A 23,047-nucleotide genomic window follows, 5' to 3' on the forward strand; every position below is an offset into this window, starting at 1 on the left:
ATGACGACATGGGGAATTTCGTGTCAAGTGACATAACTTTTCAAATTGATGTCTTTCGATTTGGATGAAATTTGCAACAAGGTACAAATAGTAGGGCAGGTAGGATAATAGGGCAGGTACAAAGCTCTATCGGCCAAGAACTGCCGGAATCAGAGGGGGTCAAAGTTGGGCATTTTGGCCATACAGGGTTTTATTTAAATGAGTGTAACTTTTCACCTATTGATCCTAGCAAAAACTGTCCAAAGGAGTTCAGATAGCTACATATTTCTTCATTGTTTGAATTTTTTAAATTACATTTTTTTCAAATTGGTCTTTTTTGCTTAAAATAAAGCTTATACAATTTCCTTTAAGAGCTTTATAGTCCCATAATGGGATGCGAGTGGGACATCTATTAAAAAAATATTTTTAACTCAAGAATAAAATTTTTATTTGTGGAAAAAATTATTTGAAGTTAAAATATTTTTTATATATACATATATGTATATCCCACTTGCATCCCACTTAGTAATCACAAAGCCCTCAAAGATAAAATGGTCTAAGCTTTCATTTGAGCAAAAAAGGCAACAGAAAATTTTGGAAAAATTTTATTTATGGAAAAAATTTTATTCTTGAGTTACAAAATATTTTTTTTGATAGATATCCCACTCGCATCCCATTATGGGACTACAAAGCTCTTAAAAGAAATTGTATAAGCGTTCTTTTAAAAAAATATAAAAAAAAGAAATAGCTGTCTGAACTTCTTTGGACAATTTTTGCTCGGACCAATGGGAGAAAAGTTACACTCATTTGAATAAAACCTTGTATGACTAAATGTCCAACTTTGACCCACTCTTTGTGTCTGACCTACTATCCAATATTACTAACCTTGGTACAAATTTCGTCAAAATCGATTTTTTGAGTTGGGTCACTTGACATGAAATTGCCACACTAGCTATACCCAGTGTGCTTTGATACCCTAAAAGCAATACAAATAAAAAACCCCACGTAACGATTTTGAAGATCCTAACTATAATAGTTTTTCATATCATTATATATGTATGTATTATAATCAACTTTATACGCGAATGCATTATAATGAAAACAAATAAAACAATACGTCCACAAATATCCCAATAAACGCAAAACTTTGAAATGAATAATTATATAAAACAAACTAATATTTAAAGCACCGCAATATTAATTATACATTCATACATATGTAAGTAAGTAGTCATTTTTATAGAGAGAATAACTTAAGTTGATGGCATTTCAGAGAACTCGTACGAATTTTGACATTATTACGATTCAATGTTATATACAAGTCTCTGTATGTATAAAAAAAATTACACACAATGATCTGCTGAGCTAACACTCTTACCTTTAGCCAGTTAGTTTGCTTTGTTGATGTCAATTAAAACAAATTCAGTCCCTCAGCTTAATTCATACTTAAATACTTTATTTTACTGCTAAAAGAGTTAATATTTTTTTGTCGGGCACTACATACCTTCTTCGGATATCAAACACATACTACATACATAAATATGTATAAAATCTTACGTTTTCTATTATTTAACAAAAATATAAAATTCGACTTTAGATTTCTACTTAAAGTTTTAGTTAGTTTCTACGATAGGTTATGAATCAGCTGATTCGTTTTTGTTTTAGGGAAACATTTGTAAACCGATGAGAATTCCGTGGTTTTTGTATGAAAAATACAATTTGTCACGAAACGTGGAAACTTACCGAGCCTTAAATAACAAGAATGTACCCAATTTTTACTTTAAAAAAGAAATTATACATTTGAGACTCTGAGTTGTAAATTTAAGAGCGTAAAGTTAAAATCGTTTGAAAAACACTTGTGTTGTTTCAGTAAATTGTTGAATTTGTTGGTTGATGGGTGCTTCTATTTAGGAAGTTTGCGAAAGGTTGAAACAGAAATTTAAAAAATAACAAATAAAAATAAATAATATGTATGAAAATTAATTAATTAGAAATATCGAAAACATGAAGTAAGTTGTAAAAGTGAAAATATGAAAATAACTTAAATTTAGATATTTTCGTACATAATTGAAATAATTATAATCATTTGAGAAAAAATTATCATTATCAACGTGTTTAATTGGCCAAAAAAAAAATTAATTGTTAATGCATAGCAAGTTAAGTAAGCAGTTTCGCTAATTTTGAATAAAGTGTTTTTGCGAATCAGTAACAAAATGGCATGTAATAATTGTCGAATTTACTACTTTGCTGGTATTAAATATATGTACATATGTATGGGTATGTATTAGGGTGGCCCCGTATCCATAGATTCTGATTTCTAGGAATGCGGTTGCTTTAATATTCCCACATATCCTATCCTATCCTATCCACAATGTCAATTGTTTTTCTGTAGAAATATGTATGTTTAAGAATTAATTATTAATTAATTATGTACAATAGAGTGGGACGGTCTCTATGGACAAAAAAAAGTTGTGTCAGTCACCCCCAAAAATATAAAAAATATTTTTTTGCCACGCCTAGAAATACCGCCATTTTTGTTTTTTATATATTACGCCGCCATTTTAAGTCCGATCGTAACATGTCATATATCAATATTTATGGCTTGACTGTAGCTATATTTCACTCTTAGAAAATATTTTAATTCAACGTGATATTCTATGCGCGATTTCTGATATTTCGGATCCTTAGCCAAAATCTAAAATTGTGGCTATACTGGAATAAAGTACATTGAATTATATGAACTATTAGCTTTTAAAATGCTCACTTTTAAGCATAAACACCTATTTTATAGATATTTAAAAATGTTCAAGTATTTATCAACCGTTCTCACAACAAATAATTAATTTGCCAGGAAAAACAGTCGAAATTTTTTTTAAATGAACTATATAAAACATAAATCCTTTTAATTTTTTCAGTTACAAACCATTTGAGATCCTACTACCTATGTATGTACATCCTACAGCAATATAGTGGTTTAGCTATGTCCGTCCGTCCATGTAAACCTTGTAATCAAACTACAAGTCGCAATTTTCCAGATAATTTGATGAAAATAGGCTCAAATATTTCATTTTACCAAAGGACGAAGTTGTTTGAAAATGGACTAAATCGGAGCTCTTAATTGTGGCTTGTCGTTATTGGATTTCATCATTATGATGAAATCCTGCATATCTAACTCCTATATGAACATAAATTCCTCCGCCAAATTTTGATAGGATCCGTCTATAATTGGTCCTACCTCCCATATATAGGCTCTTTCAGAAAATCAGTTTTTCATCAATAAATTTCTTAAAAAGTAATGGACAAATTTCAGTATAAATGCTTTATTAAAAAAGAAATCACATTTTAGATATATTCATAACTGGTATCATATGGTCGGCCATTCCCGATTAATATTTTTTTAATAGTTTTTATTTCAAGAACTTCTTTAAAAATATATAACTATTTAAGAAAAGTTAATCTATGATTAAATAAATAGTGAGTCAACTCAAAATTTTATTTTTGCGTTTTTGTATTCTTTAAGCCTTACGTTTAAGCCTTAAACAGTGTACAAGATACTTGTTTATCCCTAAAAAATATTAGTGTATTTTGTTGTTGTAACCAGTTCAAAACGTTATATCTTTCTTTATATTTCATAATTTGTAAAAAATCTGTTCCCTTATCTGAAAAAATTTGTTGAGTTGTGTCGCATTTGTACTGGGTATGCGATATGACATCTATATCAGCAGCTAGAATTAGGCGTGAATTGACAAAACAATGTTTTTGCCAGTATATATTAATTTAAAAAATCCACCAATTTAATAAGAATAGCATTTTAAATTATAGCTTAATAAAAAATTAATTAATTGTGGCACCTTTAAATGGTGTACTTGACAATTGTGTCTACCTCAAATAAAAAAAATTACTTCACCTTAGACCTGGTCCACACTGGGAAACTTTTGTTTCAAAAACTACGTATTAATTGCATTGATTTGTTTTTGTACGGATACATAATATATGTGGAAATCTTGGAATCAATCTTCTTTAAAATTAATCCCTTGTCGTACTTGGCATCAATTCAAGACCAATATTTTTGACACTTAACTTTTTTAGACACTTAGCTTTTAAAAAAATTGTATGTAATAAATTTTCTTAGCCCCGTTAACTCCACCTCCGGTTATTATTTATCCGGTAGATATATTCTGCTGGTTAAAATAATTTTCGTATGGGGGTTAAAGGATTATTGGGTATTATCAGGGATTGCAAATAATTATTATTGATAAATTTTCTATAAAAAAAAATCATGCAATGATTTTTATTTTTTAATTTTTATTAAAAAACTCAACTCAAAAACTCTGAGTATTAAGTTTTGTTCAGAGAATAACAGTTTCGCTCAGAAAATAATAGTTATTATGTGTTATTTTGTTTACAAAATAACAGTTATTTTCGGATTTTTTAATTTTATCCTTTAAATTTAAAATGAAATTACCCTATTTTCCAAATACTTGGAAGCAATCCAAAGTTATTGCCAAACCTAAGCCAGGTAAGGACATATCTAGCGTCGACTCCTACAGACCAATATGCCTACTTACACAATGAGCCAAATATTTTAGATCCTAATAAAAATAAAAAATGTTAATTTTATAAATAACAAAAATATCCGACTTGTTCAGCAGCTCGCCTTTCGTCCTGAACACAACCCTTTACGGCTGTTGATTCGTATAAGGAATTCTGTTAAAAACAACTTTACCGAGGGAAATCAACGGCAATGAATTTGCTAGACATTAAAGCTGCATTTGACTCTGCTTTAATTTACAAACATTTTAAAATTGGATTATTTGACAAATACATAGATTATTTAGAGTACATATTAATAACAAAACATAAAATATTTTTAATATTCCTGCAGGATGTCAAGAGTCTTGTCTATCTCCCGTGTTATATAATATATTTAGCCACTACTTTTCTTTGGCAAAGTTGATCTAAGAGTAGTTATCGGGTAATAGGACCTAAATTCTTTGATTGCCCATCAAAATCGCCTGACTGAAATCAATTGAGTTTACCCGAATAATTATCTTCGGGTAAAGACAGCCTTTAACAGTAAATCCTTCTATTGTTTACCAGGCCTCTTTTTTCTTTTTCCTCTCCACCTTAATAGCGGATATAAAAACCCAGTACAGTGTTCATCATCTCTATGGTCCATACAACTTGCATGACAATTGTTATCTTCCTAGGCCATTGAGTGAATTTCAAATTTAAAAAGCAAAATTTTTCCATGCCCGTTGTTAGTACTATATGTTAGACATTTTTCAGTTTTATTTTAAAAATTGTAATTTTGCCACGGCCTTTTTTCTTAATTCTCCGCCCAAAGACACAAAATAAAAAATCCGGCTACGTAAAGATTTTCAGTTTTCTAGTCCATCAGTGGGCTGTGGATAGTAAAAAACGAGGAAAACACAAATAAGAAAATTAAATATTGCACCTGCAACGCAAACCAAAAATTCAAAATTGATTTTGTTGATTTTAACGTATTGCATCAAAACAAATGTCCACAAATTTGACTCCTCCGACCAAAATTAGCGATTTTATTGGCGAAAAACAAAAGACCCGATTCACAAATATTTAAATATTGAAGGTTAAAAGTCTAATTTATCCTTTTTACATACTCCATTGTCAACTATCATAACAAATGATGACTATTAAACATAGTTTTGCTTCTCCTGTAGGTACATTTTTTGAAATGTTTGATAGGACCGTTTGCGTTTTAGGTGACGATATATACGTACATAGTTGTTAGAATTGTTGTAATTTCTTTGAACTGTTTTATTTAATGAGACATAAAACTGTTTCTTATGTATATTAGGTTAAAGAAATATGTCATAATATTAATTTCATGTTAAAAGGGATATGCGTACATACATTTGTACATTAGGGATAAATCTATTGACATTTTTTACAAATATGACTATGATAAGTTGGCATATCATAGTCGAACTGAGTATTAAAAACTATGAGAAACTACATTATTATTTTTTCGCGGTTGGTTAAAAAGTTCACGCACAAAATGTCTGTCCGTCTGTTTTTTAAAATCAGTTTTTTGAAGGCTCCATATGTCTTCGGAATCCAAATCTTAGATAATTAATTAAGATATACATATGTACTTTTAAGAATTTAGTTGTTTAAAACCAGTAAAATCGGTGTATAAGAATCGGAGATATGGTCAAAACAAATATGATCAACAAATAATTTTTTATGCACTTTTTGATTTAGGGATGTAAAATAGTATATTTGCGAAAAATCAAAAAGTCCTGAGATATAGGCAGTGATGAGTCGTGATGTGACAAAAGTATACTTTTAGGTAAAAATGCCCATATATACTATTTTAATCTTAAAATAAAAAATTTAAAAAATTTTAATTATACAACATTGGCCATCTCGTGGTGGTATGCCAAAAATTTCGCCAAATTCCTAATGTACATATTAGGGTCTTACTTTTTTTATAGCAAGTCCTTGTAGAGCTTGAACATACATATGTTACTGATTATGATATTATTATATTACACCGTGCGACAGCAAATATTGGACCTGAACGAGACCATATACACATGATATTAGAGGTTAATTAAAGTGAAACTGCGTTTTCAGTTTTTCATTTTGGGATCCTTTGTTCTTTTTAAAGAATTTTAAAGTTGTAAGGATATTAAAATACATTCATCATCAATATGGGTATCAAATGACAGAGGACAATCTCCGGAACTCAAATCTATTTTTTGTTTTTATTTTTCAGGACGAAATATTTTAAATAATGTTCTTTGAAAATTACATCCTTTTATATCATTTGGAATTTCTAATATATTTTTCTTAACAAAATATGTGCTGAAACCCTATGTATTCTTTACCCCATACTTAATTCCTATTCATATAGCTTTATTAGTTTAGCCGCTAGAAACAAATTATATTATTACTTTAATATTAAAAAATATATTTCTTGATAAATAAGCAAACTAATTTTAGTAAAATACTGGACATTACTTATAGGACCATACAGAAAAACCGTGTACTCAGTTTTTCACTTTCTGATCTTTGATCCTTTTTGAAGGACATCAAAGTGTTAAGGGTATAAACATTTAATAAAAGTTTCTATCCTTATATCAATATACATATGCATCAAATTAAAGGGAAGGATCCCTCAATATAATTATAAAATATATTGTTTTCACTTTCAAGTTGAAAAATGGTAAATAATAGCCTTTAAATATATTATTCCTGAGAATTTCCAATATACGTATGTCAAGTGATTCAACTCAAAAAATCGATTTGGATGAAATTTGGACCAAGATTAGTACTATTGGATAGTAAGCCAGACACATTTTTAGCTCTATCGGTTAAGAAGTGCCGGAGTAAGATGGGGTCAAAGTTGGAGATTTTTGTTATACAGGGTTTGTTTCAAATGACTGTAACTTTCACCTATTGGTCCTAGCAAAAAATGTCCGAAGGACTTTAGATAGCTATTTCTTCACTGTTTCCAAATAAATATTTTTTTTTAATAAATCTTTTTTTAATTATTTTTTCAAAATGGGTCATTTTTACTCAAAAAAAGCTTATCCAATTTCCTTAAAAGGCTTTTATAGTCGCTTAATGGGTATTTATCATTTGTTTCTATTTTTCAGGACGAAAAAAATTATTTTAATTTTGTTTGTCCTGATAAATAAACAAATTATCAATTTAATAATTTCATCCTTTATATGGAAGGATAACATTTTAAAATGATATTTAAATTTTTAGAGACCGTACTACTTAATTTCACTCCCAGTAACTCAGGGAAACAAACATCAAATATTTGTTCCCCTGAATAAAAAATATTATATCCTTAAAAGTTTAAAGTCCTTTAACAAGAAAAATTTAAAACTGAGTATACAATTTTTCCATATAAGAACTAAGCTATCAGTTGTTTTTGGTTTTGTTCAAGTCCAAAATTTTCCCACGTTGATTTCCGTATTTGTCAAGAGATTAATTTTTTTTAGTGCAATTATACAATTTTTTCTAGCGGCTTAACTAACAAAGCTATAGGAACAAATTTTAAGTATGCGGTAAAGAATACAAAGGGTTTCAACACACATTTTTTTAAGAAAAATATATTAGAAATTCCAAAAGATATAAAAGGATGTAATTTTCAAAGGACATTATTTAAAATATTTCGTCCTGAATAGTAACAACAAAAAATAGATTTGAGTTCCGGAGATTGTCCTCTGTCATTTGATACCCATATTGATGAAAATTATTCTGTAAATTTTAATAAAATAAATATTCAATAATTTTAATAAATTTTAATATCCTTACAACTTTAAAGTCCTTTAAAAAGGAGATCACGGTGTTATATATTAATAATAATAAACTTGTTTTAAGCAAAACAAATCCTAGGGAAACTCTTTCTCGAAGAAATCCCAGAAATAACCCAAAAATATCTAATTTAATTTTTCAGAATTACAATAAATAAAAAAATAACATTATGGATTACAATAGCGGCGATTATTGTAGTAGCATTGATACTAGGACTCGTATTCGGCCTTAAAGGAAAAAATAAATCTCAAATTGTGGGCGCAGTAGTATCGAACGGTAGAGGATGTGCTGAAATTGGAAGGTAAATATATTTATTAAACATGAAATGTCTTCAGATTGGTTATACTAATAAGTAATTCTTTGTCTAAAGTCAAATGTTAACTGATGGTGGCTCCGCTGTTGATGCTGCTATAGCTACACTGATATGTGAAGGAGTTATATTGCCTCATAGTATGGGCATTGGCGGTGGATTTGTGGCTACAGTTTATACCAAAAAACTTGGCAGAATAGAGACATTAATCGCGCGAGAGTCTGCCCCTGCTGCTGCTCATAAAGATATGTTTGTGGGCCAAACTTCAATTACAGGTAAGAGCTCGCGTCAGCTATTTATGAATTTTTTTCATACACAAAAATAAATAAGATTAAACTAATTCAGATAAGGATTTTGCTATAGTAATCAAGCAATATTTTTTAATTTGATAAATTATACACAATAATAGTTGTGTTTTTTCGAATTTTATATAACTTTTCAGTACAAATTTAAGTACGTATGTATAAATTTCATTAGTAGCGACAGATATACATACCTATGTATTTAAAAATTATGTATAGATAACAATGCTTCCAAGTTTTCAGAATACATATATACACGATGTGATGGTTTGTGAATTTGATAAGTAAAATTAAATTGCCAGATACAAAATTTCAAAGTAAATTGGAAAAAAATCAAATTTGTTTGAATTTTTTCGGTGTGGACAAATATTTTAATTAGTCTGTGTCCAAATTAAACATAAATTGAATTGCTGTTAAGCAGCCATACCGTTTTATTCGAAGTTTTTATAGTTATAGATAAAAATTTCGAAAAAAACACAGCAAATGATTAGATTAATAACATAAATTTTGTATGCAAAAATAACCATGGTAAAAAAAATATTTTTTTACCATTGAAATTACAATATTTCTATTTTTTTAAGTTTCTATACCTTTTCAGTACAAATTTATGTACGTATAAATTACATATAACAGAAAATTTTTTTATGGAATGAAACTTTAAATTTTTCAATTGGGAATAATACTTTTTTTTAAATTATTGTTTTTTAAGTTTTAATCAAAAAGGGTTTTCATATAAAGTTCAAAATTTATATAACTCCTCCACCTCTTGAGAATGTCTCCTGGAATGTGAATATTTTATTATTATATAAATATAAAACAATTTTATATAAAAACAATATTTAAATTTTTGGAAATTATAACAAAATTTTAATTTGGTTTATACTTTTACAAATTTTACCAATATTTACAACAGTTTTATATTTTTTTATAAATTTTATGAATATATAAAAAATATAAAACTGTTGTAAATATATTATTTTATTCTATTATTAAATATATTGTTTTATTCTACATTTTTCTATATTATTTTTATCTACATTTTTACATATATTTTTAGAATTTTTATAAAAAACGATTTTAAAATAAATTTATTCCTTCTGTTTTCTTTCTTTTTACCATTTTAAAATTTAATAATACTATTTTTATTATTTTAAAAAGAAACAAGTAACAGTTCTATATTCGGCTGTGCCGAATCTTATATACCCTTCACCATGATGTGTCAGTACCCTTTGATGAATGACAAAATACCAAAAAGTACCCTTTTATAGGTTCTCACATAATCCATTTCGAATATCGAAAAAGTACCAAAAAGTCCCTCCCCTTCTATATGTTCTGACTTAATCCGGGTTCTGCATACTTAATATCATATTTCTAAGTTCAATATTATAGAAAATTCAAAAAGTTCCTTTTTTAGAACTGGCCACAACAGGTGGCCAGTTGCCCACAGGAGTTGTCCTGGCTGGTCAGTTGGCTGAGGTTCCTTCGGGATCCACGTAGTGGCTGTGGTTGAAACCTAAATAGCAGAAAGGGGGTGCTTGTTTAAAAGAATGGAGTGATTGATGGATTTGACGGATGTGTGATAATGGTGTAACGATGAACGATGTGTTAGACTACGTAGTATAGTGCAAGGTCGTCACTGCCCTTTCTTTAATTTATTAGCGATTTTCCAACATGGTTGAGTGCATGCTCAACTTACCACAGTGGGTCTTTGTAGCCACTGAAATAAAGTCTTGTCAATTAATATTATATGTGTTTCGGACTACCAATTACGTCCCCTAAGTGCTGTTGCCGAATCAACAGGGCCATAGTAGTGTGGTTGGGCGACATTATGTCGGGGTAGATTGAGCTTGCTCATGACACCTGTCTTTCCCCAACGTGATTACTTTAGCAAGAGATTATATAGCTCGAGTACTTAAGCAAAGTGCTTGGACATGGACCGGCATATCCATGTACAAAAATTGCGACCTGCATGTAGATACACAAAGGGGCAGTGGTGAGTTGTTTTCTTGTTACTCACCCACCGTAAGATAGGGCTCCACGCCAGGTACTCACGTAAAGCACTTCGAATTCATACACACAGACAGACAGACGGACGGACATGGCTAAATCGACTCCGCTATAAGAAAAAAACTAAAATCGCTTATAACTTCATTAAAACACGTTTAAATTGAACAATAAGCTTATTCTGTGATCACTCATATTTTCCTTCAAAAATCGATTTTCTGATCAATAAACTTGAAAAAACTAAAATCACTTATAACTTCATTAAAACACGTTTAAATTGAAAAATAATCTTATTCTGTGATCACTCATATTTTCCTTAAAAAATCGATTTTTTGGTCAAAAAACTTGAAAAAGCTGAAATCGCTTATAACGCCGTTAAAACACGTTTAAATTGAAAAATAAGCTTCATTTGTGATGAGTCATATTTTCCTTCAAAAATCGTTTTTTTTATCACAAAACTTGAAAAAACTAAAATCGCTTATAACTTCGTTAAAACGCATTTAAATTGAAAAATAAGCTTATTTTGTGATCATTGATGATTTTTCAAGTTAACTTCGTTAAACTTGAAAAAACTAAAATCGCGTATAACTTTGTTAAAACAGGTTTAAATTGAAAAATAAGCTTCATTGTGATCACTCATACTTTCATTCAAAATTCGATTTTTTTTATCAAAAAACTTGAAAAAACTATAAGCGATATTCTGTGATCACTCATATTTTCCTTCAAAAATCGATTTTCTGATCAATAAACTTGAAAAAACTAAAATCGCTAAAAACTTCGTTAAAACACGTTTAAATTGAAAAATACGCTTATTCTGTGATCACTCATTTTTTCCTTCAACAATCGATTTTTGATTTGTAGAACGAAAAATGACCAAAAAATCCCTTTTTATAGGTTCTTACCTAGTCAAGGCCCTCCATGCTAAATTTCATATTTCTAGGTTCAATATTGTAGACAAGTAAGAAATTATAGTCGGGCGGGGCCGACCATATAATACCCCACACATTTGACAAAAAAAATCACATAATGTTATTAATTAGTTGCTATAATAAAGCATTTAAGTTGAATTGTACCTTGCCTTAGATATACATACTTAAGCCGTTTATTGTTGATAAAAATTGTGGACATTTAAGTAAAATTTTGATGGGGGCTTTTCATAGGGGCTAGGGTCATATGAGAACCTATTATTATGGAATTCGTGAGGGTCATCGAGTATACAATTTGGTTTTTGCAGCTTTTTGTCGAGATATGAGTATATTACACATAATTATGAACTTAAAAGCCCTATTCGGAGGGTTCAGTTGTATGGGGGCTAGGTGAAATAATGGACCAATGTAATTAATTTTCAACAAGCTTCATCTACGGTACCATAAAAGATCATGTGCCAAATTTTATTGAATTATCTCCAAAATTGCGACCTGTAGTTTGATTACAAGGTTTAAAAGCCCTATTCGGGGGTTCAGTTGTATGGGGGCTAGGTGAAATAATGGACCGATGTTAAACATTTTCAATAGGCTTCGTCTACGATACCATAAAAGATCATGTGCCAAATTTCATTGAGTTATCTCCAAAATTGCGTGAAAATATGAAATAATGGACCGCTCTTAACCATTTTCAATAGGCTTCGTCCCTGGGACAATAGAAGATCATTTTTCATCATTTCATTGAATTATCTTCAAAATTGCGACCTGTAGTTTGATTACAAGGTTTACATGGACGGACGGACAGACGGACGGACATAGCTAAATCGACTCAGAAAATGATTCTGAGCCGATTGGTATACTTTAAGGTGGGTATAGGACCAATATTATTGTGCGTTACAAACATCAGCACAAACCCAATATACCCTCCCCACTAAAGTGGTGGACGGTATAAAAATTCAATAAGTACCTTTTGTAGAACGAAAAAGTACCAAAAAGTCCCCTTTTATAGGTTCTTACCTAGTCAAGGCCCTACATGCAAAATTTCATATATATAGGTTCAATATTATAGAAAATTCAAAAAGTCCCTTTCTATAGGTTCTTACCTAGTCAAGGCCCTACATGCTAAATTTCATATTTCTAGGTTCAATATTATAGAAAATTCAAAAAGTACCAAAAAGTGCCCTTTAATGTGTTCTCGCCTAATCCAGGCTCTACATACTTAATTTCATGTTTCTAGCCAATAACAACGTAACGTGATGTTCATTCTTTGCTTTGTGTTTATAAACAAGAATTACAATAACAAATAACAAAAAAAAATTACCGTTAGATACTGTTTTGTTTTTGTTTGTTTATTGTTATGTATAAGCATGCACGAAAAAAGTAAATTTTTGATGAAATTTTCAGAGGTGGTCTCGGATTTTTACTCACATCTTCGTTATTTATGGGCCGATTGGGCTGATTTTAAAGTGATTCTAAGAAAGCTTTATGGAGTTGACACTCATTCTTTGGAACGGTTCTGGAACTAGTTCTTTAATCAATGATTTATGCTCGAATTTGCCAACCTCGGAACTAGTTCTAGGGAAGTTTTAGAGAACGTATACTAACTCCCTTATTCGCAAACAACATTTTTATTTTATAAAAGGTTTATAAAACAAAATTTCCATTTAAAATCAAATTTATAAACCATTTATAAAAGAAAAATTTTGTTTGTGAATAAGGGGGTATGCATATATGTTCTCTAATTTAAAAGCAGTTATTTTTCCAGTGTATTAGCACCAATTGTCTCATTATCTTAAAATTCATGATCATTCTGCCACACGTATACACAATATAAACCATTTTTGTAGGGTATATGCAAAACCAGCAGCTAACTTTCATTTTTCCTGGTACAATTTAATGAGGGATCTTTTTAAATTCTTCTACTTAATTCAGTTGTATGCAGAAATATAAATATGAATTAGTTTAACATTTTTTATTTTTTTGACAATTTTTGAACAGATTCCAAGAAGTTGTTTCGGCAGTAGAACGCATTCCATTGAACTAGTGTAGTATCAATGTATAACTAGTGTGAACGAACTAGTTCCTTAAAACTCTTTAGAAGTATTTTAGAACCAAAACAATGTTCCGAAGAAGAGGTTCCAGAAGTAATGGCGACAACACTAGTTCCAAGTTTGTTGTTTAAGAATCTGAAGTGGTTCTGTTTGCACTCGTTCTAGAACTAGTTATTTTTAGAACAATTTTATGTTGAAAAACAATCTTACAAAATCTGTCTTTGGAATTGCCTCATAAAATAAAAGAATAATTTTTTAAGATGAGTAAAATTTTCTTTTAAACATGTAAAAACTGTCCAGCTCACGAATGGACAACAGTAAACCCAAAATATTTGGGTAAGATCATACGACATAACAATGAATATTTTAAGAAGGGTAACTAAAGCACCTTTTTTTGTGAGTCGGTCTCTTGTGTATGTAATATTTTAATTGGATTCGAATGTAATATTTTACTTGTTGTTTTAATAAGTAGTTTTAAAAATAAAACTGGAAAAATCTTCATATAAAAATTCTTAAAAATAATCGTAATCGATTATTGGCTTAATCGACTTAAAAATGTAATAAAAAATCGAAAATCGACTATTGACTTTTCAGACTATTTACTACAACATTGCGCTAAACTTCATATGCTAAAAGTATACTTCCTTCACAGGTGCAAAAGCGGGGGCTGTTCCAGGAGAGATACTTGGTTATTGGGAATTACACCAAAGATACGGCCGTTTGCCGTGGAAAGTTCTGTTTCAACCCAGTATTAAACTTTGCAAAGAAGGCCATTGGGTGTCCAAGTATTTAGCTGCTGCCCTACTTTCTAAAGAAGCCGCTATTCGAAATGAACCCACAATGGCTGAAATATTTGTAAAAGAAGATGGCTCGTTGTATAAAGAAGGGGATTACATGAAGCGGCCTGCTCTGGGTAATACTTTAGAAAAAATCGCCATTAATGGAGTTGGAGAAATGTATGACGGTGGAGAGACCGGCAAAATGTTTGCTGAGGACATACAAGAAATGGGTGGCATAATAACAGAACAAGACTTAAAAACTTATAAGTAAGTATTGTAGATCAACGTCACCGTCAAACATTCTAAAACACATTTTCCAACAAAAATACATACTTATGTACATATTTAAATACAATAGACCAATTCACGATTCGTGTAAATGGTCTTGCATCATTCCATTTGCAAAATGGTTTAGTATATGTTTGCACCACACTAACAAAATATAGAGAAATACACTTGCAACTTGTTATAAAATATTATTAGCCCAATTCACAATTTAGTGTAAACGCTCTTGCATCATTGCATTTGCATATGGTTTTGTATATTTTTACAATACACTAACAAAATATACAGAAATATACTACACTTAAATACGTAGTTTTTATTTACTCAAAATTTTGCAACACTTACTGACAGCTAAAAAATTAAATATTAAAATAAAAAACTACAAATGGAAACAAAAAAAAATAAAAATTTAATAAAAACTGTTAAATGAAGCAAAAATGTACCAAAAATCAAAAAGAAGCAAATGCCGTGTATTTTCTGTTTTGCAATAAGTTTTGTAAATAGAAACAGAAGAAATCGTTCACAATTAGTAGCAAATACATATTTACAATTGCATAAATACAATTGCAAAAATACACCAGATCGTGAATTGGGCTATTGTTGAAAAACATGTGAAATGTTTTTAAAAACATTCCAGCAAAATTTTGTTCACGTGAAATTTTAAACAAACGTTTATTATGAAGTCTATAATTATTGGAGACCGTGTGTCGTCCAATATCCATTTCCTATAAGTGATATTTCATAACAAAGAATAATAAGAATTTGGACTATAACATTGTTTTACAACAATAATATATCCATAAAAACGAGTTTTGTGTGAATTCAACACACTGGTGAAAGTCCGACTCTCTTACAATACCTCAAAACTTTTTCGCGAATATGAAGATAATTTCACTTCTTACCCATTTTCTTAGACATTTTTTAATTTTTTGTGCATTTTTACACCGTTTATAGCCCGAAATAGTTTTATTTCTTGTAAAATATGACAATTAATTTTAAATAAAACTAGAAAAGAAGTTGTAAATTTGAGTATTGAAAATGGAAATACATTAAATTATTTTTATTCTAAAAAAATTTATATTTGCGTTTTCAAAGCAAAAAATAAATTTAAAAATATGATTTAAAATGTTCATAAAATTTTTTCTAATAAGAAAATTCAGATGAAGAAGCATTAAAACATTGTCCTGCTGCCGATATAAGTTAAATGTAACGACGGTTTTATAGGTAATATTGTGAAATACACAAAAACTATTTCGTTCCAATGGTCATTATTTTTTCAATTTTAGAAATTTCATTCTGACAAATCCCAACTCTAGAAATATATTTATTAAATGTGCAACAAAAAGATTAAAAAATCTGTGAAAGTGTACATTTTTCCTAAAATTTTTAAGCACGTTTTTATGCAACTGTGTAGGTTTGGAATCAGTCATTTTCTGAAGGAGGGATTGTATTGGGACTAGGGTTAAATTAGTACGTATTGTCTAAAGAATCAGCAGTATTACTAAAGATTACAGCAAACTCATTTACACCGATTTTTGTATTGACTACGACTTTAATTCCAAATTCTCTTAATTACATCAATATCACGATGAAATTCAGCATAAATAACTGTTATATAAGCATAAATCCTTCCACCAAATTTCTAATATAGGCCTATATTTAACCCTATCCCCCATAGATTATTGAAGCAGTCGGCCATTTGACCGACTCACATGGGTCCTAGAAGTCCCGTCCGCCTATCCCCCATATAAAGCATTCTTCAGAAAATCAGTTTTTGAACAACTTGAAACAGATCAATAACGTCGTCAATTGCTAACGGATTTTTAAAAGCCAGGTTGCGTTTTACTCATGAATAGACATGGGTTTCTAATCAATTAATAAATAATACGGTTCCTATATAAAATACTTTCAAAACGCATCTCCAAACTTGGGCAACGGTGCAAAACTTAAATAAATGAAATTCTAAATGAAAACTAACGGTTGTATTCATAAAAAGTTAATTTAGGTTTATTAAACATAATTAAGCAAAATCCACGAAAATGGTATTCATAAACGTCAAATAGCTTAAAATACCTTCAATAAACCAATGACAAATAGAAAAAATTTATTGTACGCTCAACCCTACTTTAAGCCAACAATAAGTTGAATTCTTACAAATTTTGTCTCTGATTAAACTTTTTTCATTAATTTTAGGTTGAAGACGAAAACTAATCATGTTTTATTCTGAAATGAAATCTAAAAATTGTAATTTTAACGTTTACAAATTTGTAAATGAAATTCCAGATAAATTTTAAAAATTTCTATTTTGGTGAAAAAACTAAAATCTAGGCATTATTGGATTAATAGATGAATATTTGACAGTATTCCAGTTGGTTAATACTATTTTTGGCAATTTGGAAATGCCCGCCTGTCAATCAAATCATGGCCACAATCATTTTATTTGTCTTTTTCATAGTTTATTCGCTAAATATAAAGCCATGAAGTAATTAAGAGTGTAACTTATATTGATTAGTGTTCTATCAATGCAAAATAAATAATAATTTATCAGTATTTGCAAAAATTTATTAAAAATTGCTATAAAAATAAGTAAAAATAACAAAATGTGCATAGTGATGTTTATTTTGTCACAAAATATTCGTTATTCGAATACTTTTAATTATAATTAAAAATATATATGTTAAATTCATTCATCTGAACTAAATATATATTTATTGTAGCCATGTATACATTTATTTTTCTTAAAAGTTCGTTCTTATTTTCAAAAATGTGTTATAACCAAAAATATAAAATTAACAAAACCGACTCAACGAATATTTTATCCTAATTGTTCGCAACACTAACACAGAAAATGACAGCCAAATTGTACAGTGCTGCCAAGTTAAACAATAAACAGCACAATAGTTAATGTAGGTTTATTATTTGTTTATGAATACCACAATTTTATTAATGGTTTTTAAGTCTAAAGTGTACTTTAACTATTGTGTGATTTAAATCTAAAATAAGCATTTTATATGAATACAACTGTAAATGATGAAATTCACACTAGTGCTGTTAAAGTATTGATTAGTGGGTATCGAGTATCGAGTATTTGCCCTATTTTTTGGGTACTCAAGACTAAAAAGTAGTTACTCAATACTTTTAGACTTGTATATGGATTTAACTTATTTAAATTTAACGGCTATGATGTGAAAAAATACAGCTCTACAACTAATACAGATCATATCATTATTAGAAATGCAACTCTTAGCAATATCAAATCAATGTAAAAATAATTTAAAAACTGCAATAATAGTTAAAAAGTTACAAATATTTATTGACGCAACCTAAAAAAATAAAATGTCTCAAAAGAGGTGTGATGTCTGGTCTAACTTTACTTAAAAAAAGGAAAAATTCCTCGTTTTTAATTTAAAATAAAACCGTTAAAAGTATCGAGTAGTATTGAGTACCCAAACGAAAAGTATTGAGTAGTATTGAGTAATCAAAAGTAGTAGAATATTACAGCACTAATTCACACATATCTCTCCAGGTTACTTAAACATCATATATGTCATTATAAAGACCTCAGCTTCTGCTTTTTAAACTTAAAATCGGTTAAGATTCAACTAAGTTACTGACTTATAAGTGCTTAAAGGTACGAAAACCCATTTTTTACCCGTAACTCAAGATTTTGGAGGTGTTTGGCAAATTTCTAAAACATATTCTTGTTCTACTCAGATCCACCTTTCAGAAAAATATTACCACTTCAACGGTTTTCAATAATTAAATACTTGCTAAAATAAACTTTTACTTAAAATGTCACGTGAACTAACTAGAAAATAGATTCCATTATTTAATTCATTCATACAATTGAAAAAATATTGCTAGAATGTTGTTAGAAACTTTTCACATACCTTCCAACAATACAAACAGAGTACTACTTCTTCATCATTATGCCATAAAATGTTCGTTATAAATTTTTTGTATGAAGTTTTTAAAAATTTCACATAAAATTTTGAACAGAGTGCCTAGCTTTACTCAACATATTGCAACGCAAACTGACATACATATGCTTCCAAATAGTTTATACATAATATTTTTCATTTATTTCATTTTGTACTTAATTTAGGGTTAAATGGGACGATACACATCATGTTGTAGCTAATGTTACAGGGGGTTATAAGTTATACACGACGCCTTTGCCATCTAGTGGTGCTCTCTTAGCTTTCATATTAAATGTTATGAGCGATTTATATACAACGGATCAGGAAATATACTGGCAACGAGTTATCGAAACTTTTAAACATGCTTATGGTCAACGAACTAATTTGGGAGATATTGAAAAAGAGACGGAAATGTATGATACAATTAAAGAAACATTTGACAAACTTATTAGCCAAGAATTTGCTAATGACGTTCGTAAGCTAATACACGACGAGACAACATTTGATGACATGGCCTACTATGGAGCAAATTTCACAATCGAAGAAGATCACGGCACAGCGAATATGGCGGTTTTAGCAGAAAATGGTGATGCCATCACAGTTACGAGTACCGTTAATAGCTATTTTGGTTCAAAGGTGCGTTCAAGAAGAACCGGCATTATATTGAATGATGAAATGGACGATTTTTCAACGCCTGGCGTTATCAATTCATATGGTGTCCCAGCATCTCCAGCTAACTACATCAAGCCTGGGAAACGGCCAATGTCTTCAATGTGCCCAGCTATAATCCTAGATAAAGAGGGCAATGTTAAAATGTTAGTAGGTGCTGCGGGTGGAACGAAAATTACTACTTCAATTGCAGCGGTATGTTTAAGATGTTACAATAAAACATTAGACCGTTTTGATAAATTTAAGAATTACTTTCAGACTATAATGAAATATTTGATATTTAATGAAACTATGCATCAGTCCGTCAATGATGGACGGCTTCATCATCAATTAGCACCTATGCGAATTGATGCAGAAATAGAAGTCCCGATAAATGTACGCAATTATTTAACTAAAGTAGGTCATGATTTAAGCATATTACCTGCGGGTAGTGGATTTGCAGCCGTAACTGCCATCGGTGTTCGGACCGGAGTTCCAGAACCCTTTTACGATCGTCGTAGAGTTGGCAGTACTGCTACTATACAATCGCGAAATAAAATGCATCATTAGCCGATAAGAAATCCATATCAAAACGTACAGAAAACAGTTATTTTCGGATTTACACTTTCAAATTTAATGCAATTTACGATACGTATTATGGTTTGACAGTGTTCCTCAAATCAATGGCTTTTTGAGCGGAAACCTGTTTCAGTCCAAAAATATAGCGATTTGAAAAATACGTTAAAAGTGTGAAAATTGTTTTTAGATTAAATAGCTGAACATCCCACATTGGTTAAAAGGAAATCCTATAAGTTGAACAATAACTTCATATAGGAAACAAAGTAAACAGTTTAAGTATTTTATGGCCTCCTCCTCCGGGAGGAGAATGTACACTAGGGTGGGTCGAAAAAAAAAGTTGAGTCAGTCACCCCCTACGATTAAAGATATGTTATTAACATTTCCAAAAATATAAAAAATATTTTTTTGCCACGCCTAGAAATACCGCCCTTTTTGTTTTTTACATATTACGTCGCCATTTTAAGTCCGATCGTAACATATAATATATCAATATTTATGGCTTGATTCTAGCTATATTTTACTCTTAGACAATTTTTTTCGTTTTTTTTTTACAATTTTCAAAAATGTTTATATTAATTTTTATAAAATGTAATAAATTTATTTAAAGATATAATAACTTTTCTTAAATAGTTATATATTTTTAAAGAAGTTCTTGAAATAAAAACTAATAAAAACAAGTAGGAAAGTATAGTCGGGCATGGTCGACCATATAATATCCTACACCATGAGTATATTTTTAAAATTTTTATTTTTCATAAAAAAACTTTTATTATGAATTTTACCTTAATTCCAAAGTATTTAAGCAAGTTATTGATAAAAATCAAAATTTTCTAAATGAGGCTTTATATAGGAGTATAGGTCAAATATGGGCCAATCCTTATTAAATTTGGGAAAAGGATATATTTTTAAATAAGAGTTAGTTTTGTTTCATTGCGATACAAATGGTTACAAGTCAATTTTAGACGTTTAAGACATTTTTTGAAGAGGGGTTTGTATGGGGGCTAGGGTCAAATAAAGGCCGATCATTACGAAAATCTGCAGTGTCATTTATACTTATATAAAACTTATTTGTGTTAATTTTTAGAGAGATAATAGTATATTTGACGTAATTATGGCATAAAAAGCCCAAATCGGGAGGTACGGTTGTATGGGGGCTTGGTGAAATAATGGACCGAATTTGGGCTTCGTCCCTGTGCCCAAAAACATGCTTGGTCCAAGTTTCATCAAATTATCTTGAAAATTGCGGCCTGTACCTTGCGCACAAGGTTTAGATGGACAGCCAGCCAGCCGGACAGACGGAGGGACAGACATGTCTTAATCGACTCAAAAAATGATTCTGAATCGATCGGTATACTTTAAGGTGAGTGTAGGACCAATATTTTTGCACACCACTATAGTAGTGTAGGGTATAAATATTAGTCGGGAATGAACCAGTTATGAGTATATCTAAAATGTGATTTCTTTTTTAATAAAGCATTTATATAGACTACTACTTTTTAAGCAATTTATTGATGAAAAACTGATTTTCTGAAAGAGCCTATATATGGGAGCTAGGATCCCAACAAAATTTAGTGGAGGGATTTATGTTCATATAGGAGTTAGATATGCAGAATTTTATGATAATGGTAGTGTTTAAGAGGGAAATAACGGCAAGCCACAATTAAAGGCTCCGATTTAATCCATCTTCAAACAACTTCGTCCTTTGGTAAAATGAAATATTTGAGCCTATTTTCATCAAATTATCTGGAAAATTGCGATTTGTAGTTTGACAACAAGGTTTACATGGACTGACAGTAGGACGGACATAGCTAAACCACTATATTGATGTAGGATATATGTAGTTAACTTTCTCTTATTTTGAAAGAAGGTTGGATCTGAAATGGTTTATAACTGAAAAAATTAAAAGGATTTCTGTTTTATATAAGTCATTAAAAAAATTTTTTCGACTGTTTTTCCTGGCAAATTAATTGTTTGTTGTGAGAACGGTTGATAAATACTTAAACATTTTTTAATATCTATAAAATAGGTGTTTTTGCATAAAAGTGAGCATTTTAAAAGCTAATAGTTCATATAATTCAATGTACTTTATTCCATTATAGCCACAATTTTAGATTTTGGGGAAGGATCCGAGATATCAGAAGTCACGCATAGAGTATGACGTCGAATAAAAAAATTTTCTAAGAGTGAAATATAGCTACAGTCAAGCCATAAATATTGATATATGACATGTTACGATCGGACTAAAAATGGAAATGTTATTAACATATCTTTAATTCTAGGGGGTGACTGACGCAGCTTTTTTTTTGTCCATAGGGACCGACCCACTCTAATGTACACGTAGTTATAAGTTTTTATTAATATTTTTGGAAAAAAAATACAAAAAACTTTTTTCAATATTATGGGCTTTTTAATCACTGCATTTATTTTATTTCAAGAAAAAAACTATCTTTGGAGGCTGAAATTTAGTTTTGGTCATTTCTTTAGCCTCGATTAAAACCTTTTGCCTTATCCACCTGGCGCACAGTGCAAGAACTAAAATTTGGATTTAATAAATCCAGTTGTTTAAAAAATGCTGCTACTGTTAATAAAAGTTTAAGAATCTACATTACTTAATTATACTTAAGTAGGGCAACAAATCTGTATAAATCCCTCATCCCTTTTAGGCTCATTTAAAGAATATTTTTATTGAAGTTATTATTATTAGCGTCATACATATTTCCCTTTTTTGCAAATTTTAAGGATCATTTACTACAAGACCGACACACAGTGGGGCAGAAAGGAATTTTTTTTAAACGCGTGCCAATATTTGGTTTCCCATCTGATATCAAAAATTTTTATATTTTTGGAAAACGCTCAGCTAGGTCTTAGATTATAATTTCTGAGTTATAGGCATTTTAAAATTTAAAAATATTGCCATACCTTGGTCCACTCTTTTGAAAATATAGGACGTA

At 29.8% G+C, this 23,047-nt stretch overlaps 1 protein-coding gene across 1 annotated transcript; it reads left to right on the forward strand.

Annotated features, from left to right (window-relative positions):
• Positions 1 to 1,851: 1,851 nt before the first annotated feature.
• LOC119603711 (glutathione hydrolase 1 proenzyme) lies at positions 1,852 to 20,256 on the forward strand. Its single transcript, XM_037955855.1, has 6 exons — positions 1,852 to 1,988; positions 8,438 to 8,596; positions 8,666 to 8,880; positions 14,538 to 14,931; positions 19,055 to 19,733; positions 19,797 to 20,256. The coding sequence occupies exons 1-6, from the start codon at positions 1,984 to 1,986 to the stop codon at positions 20,085 to 20,087; spliced, it is 1,743 nt and encodes a 580-aa protein (XP_037811783.1). The 5' UTR covers positions 1,852 to 1,983; the 3' UTR covers positions 20,088 to 20,256.
• Positions 20,257 to 23,047: the final 2,791 nt, after the last annotated feature.

The sequence above is a fragment of the Lucilia sericata genome, unplaced genomic scaffold (assembly GCF_015586225.1).
Source record: "Lucilia sericata isolate MDLA Ls3-8-SP2 unplaced genomic scaffold, ASM1558622v1 Contig000328F_arrow, whole genome shotgun sequence".
Lineage (NCBI taxonomy): Eukaryota > Metazoa > Arthropoda > Insecta > Diptera > Calliphoridae > Lucilia > Lucilia sericata.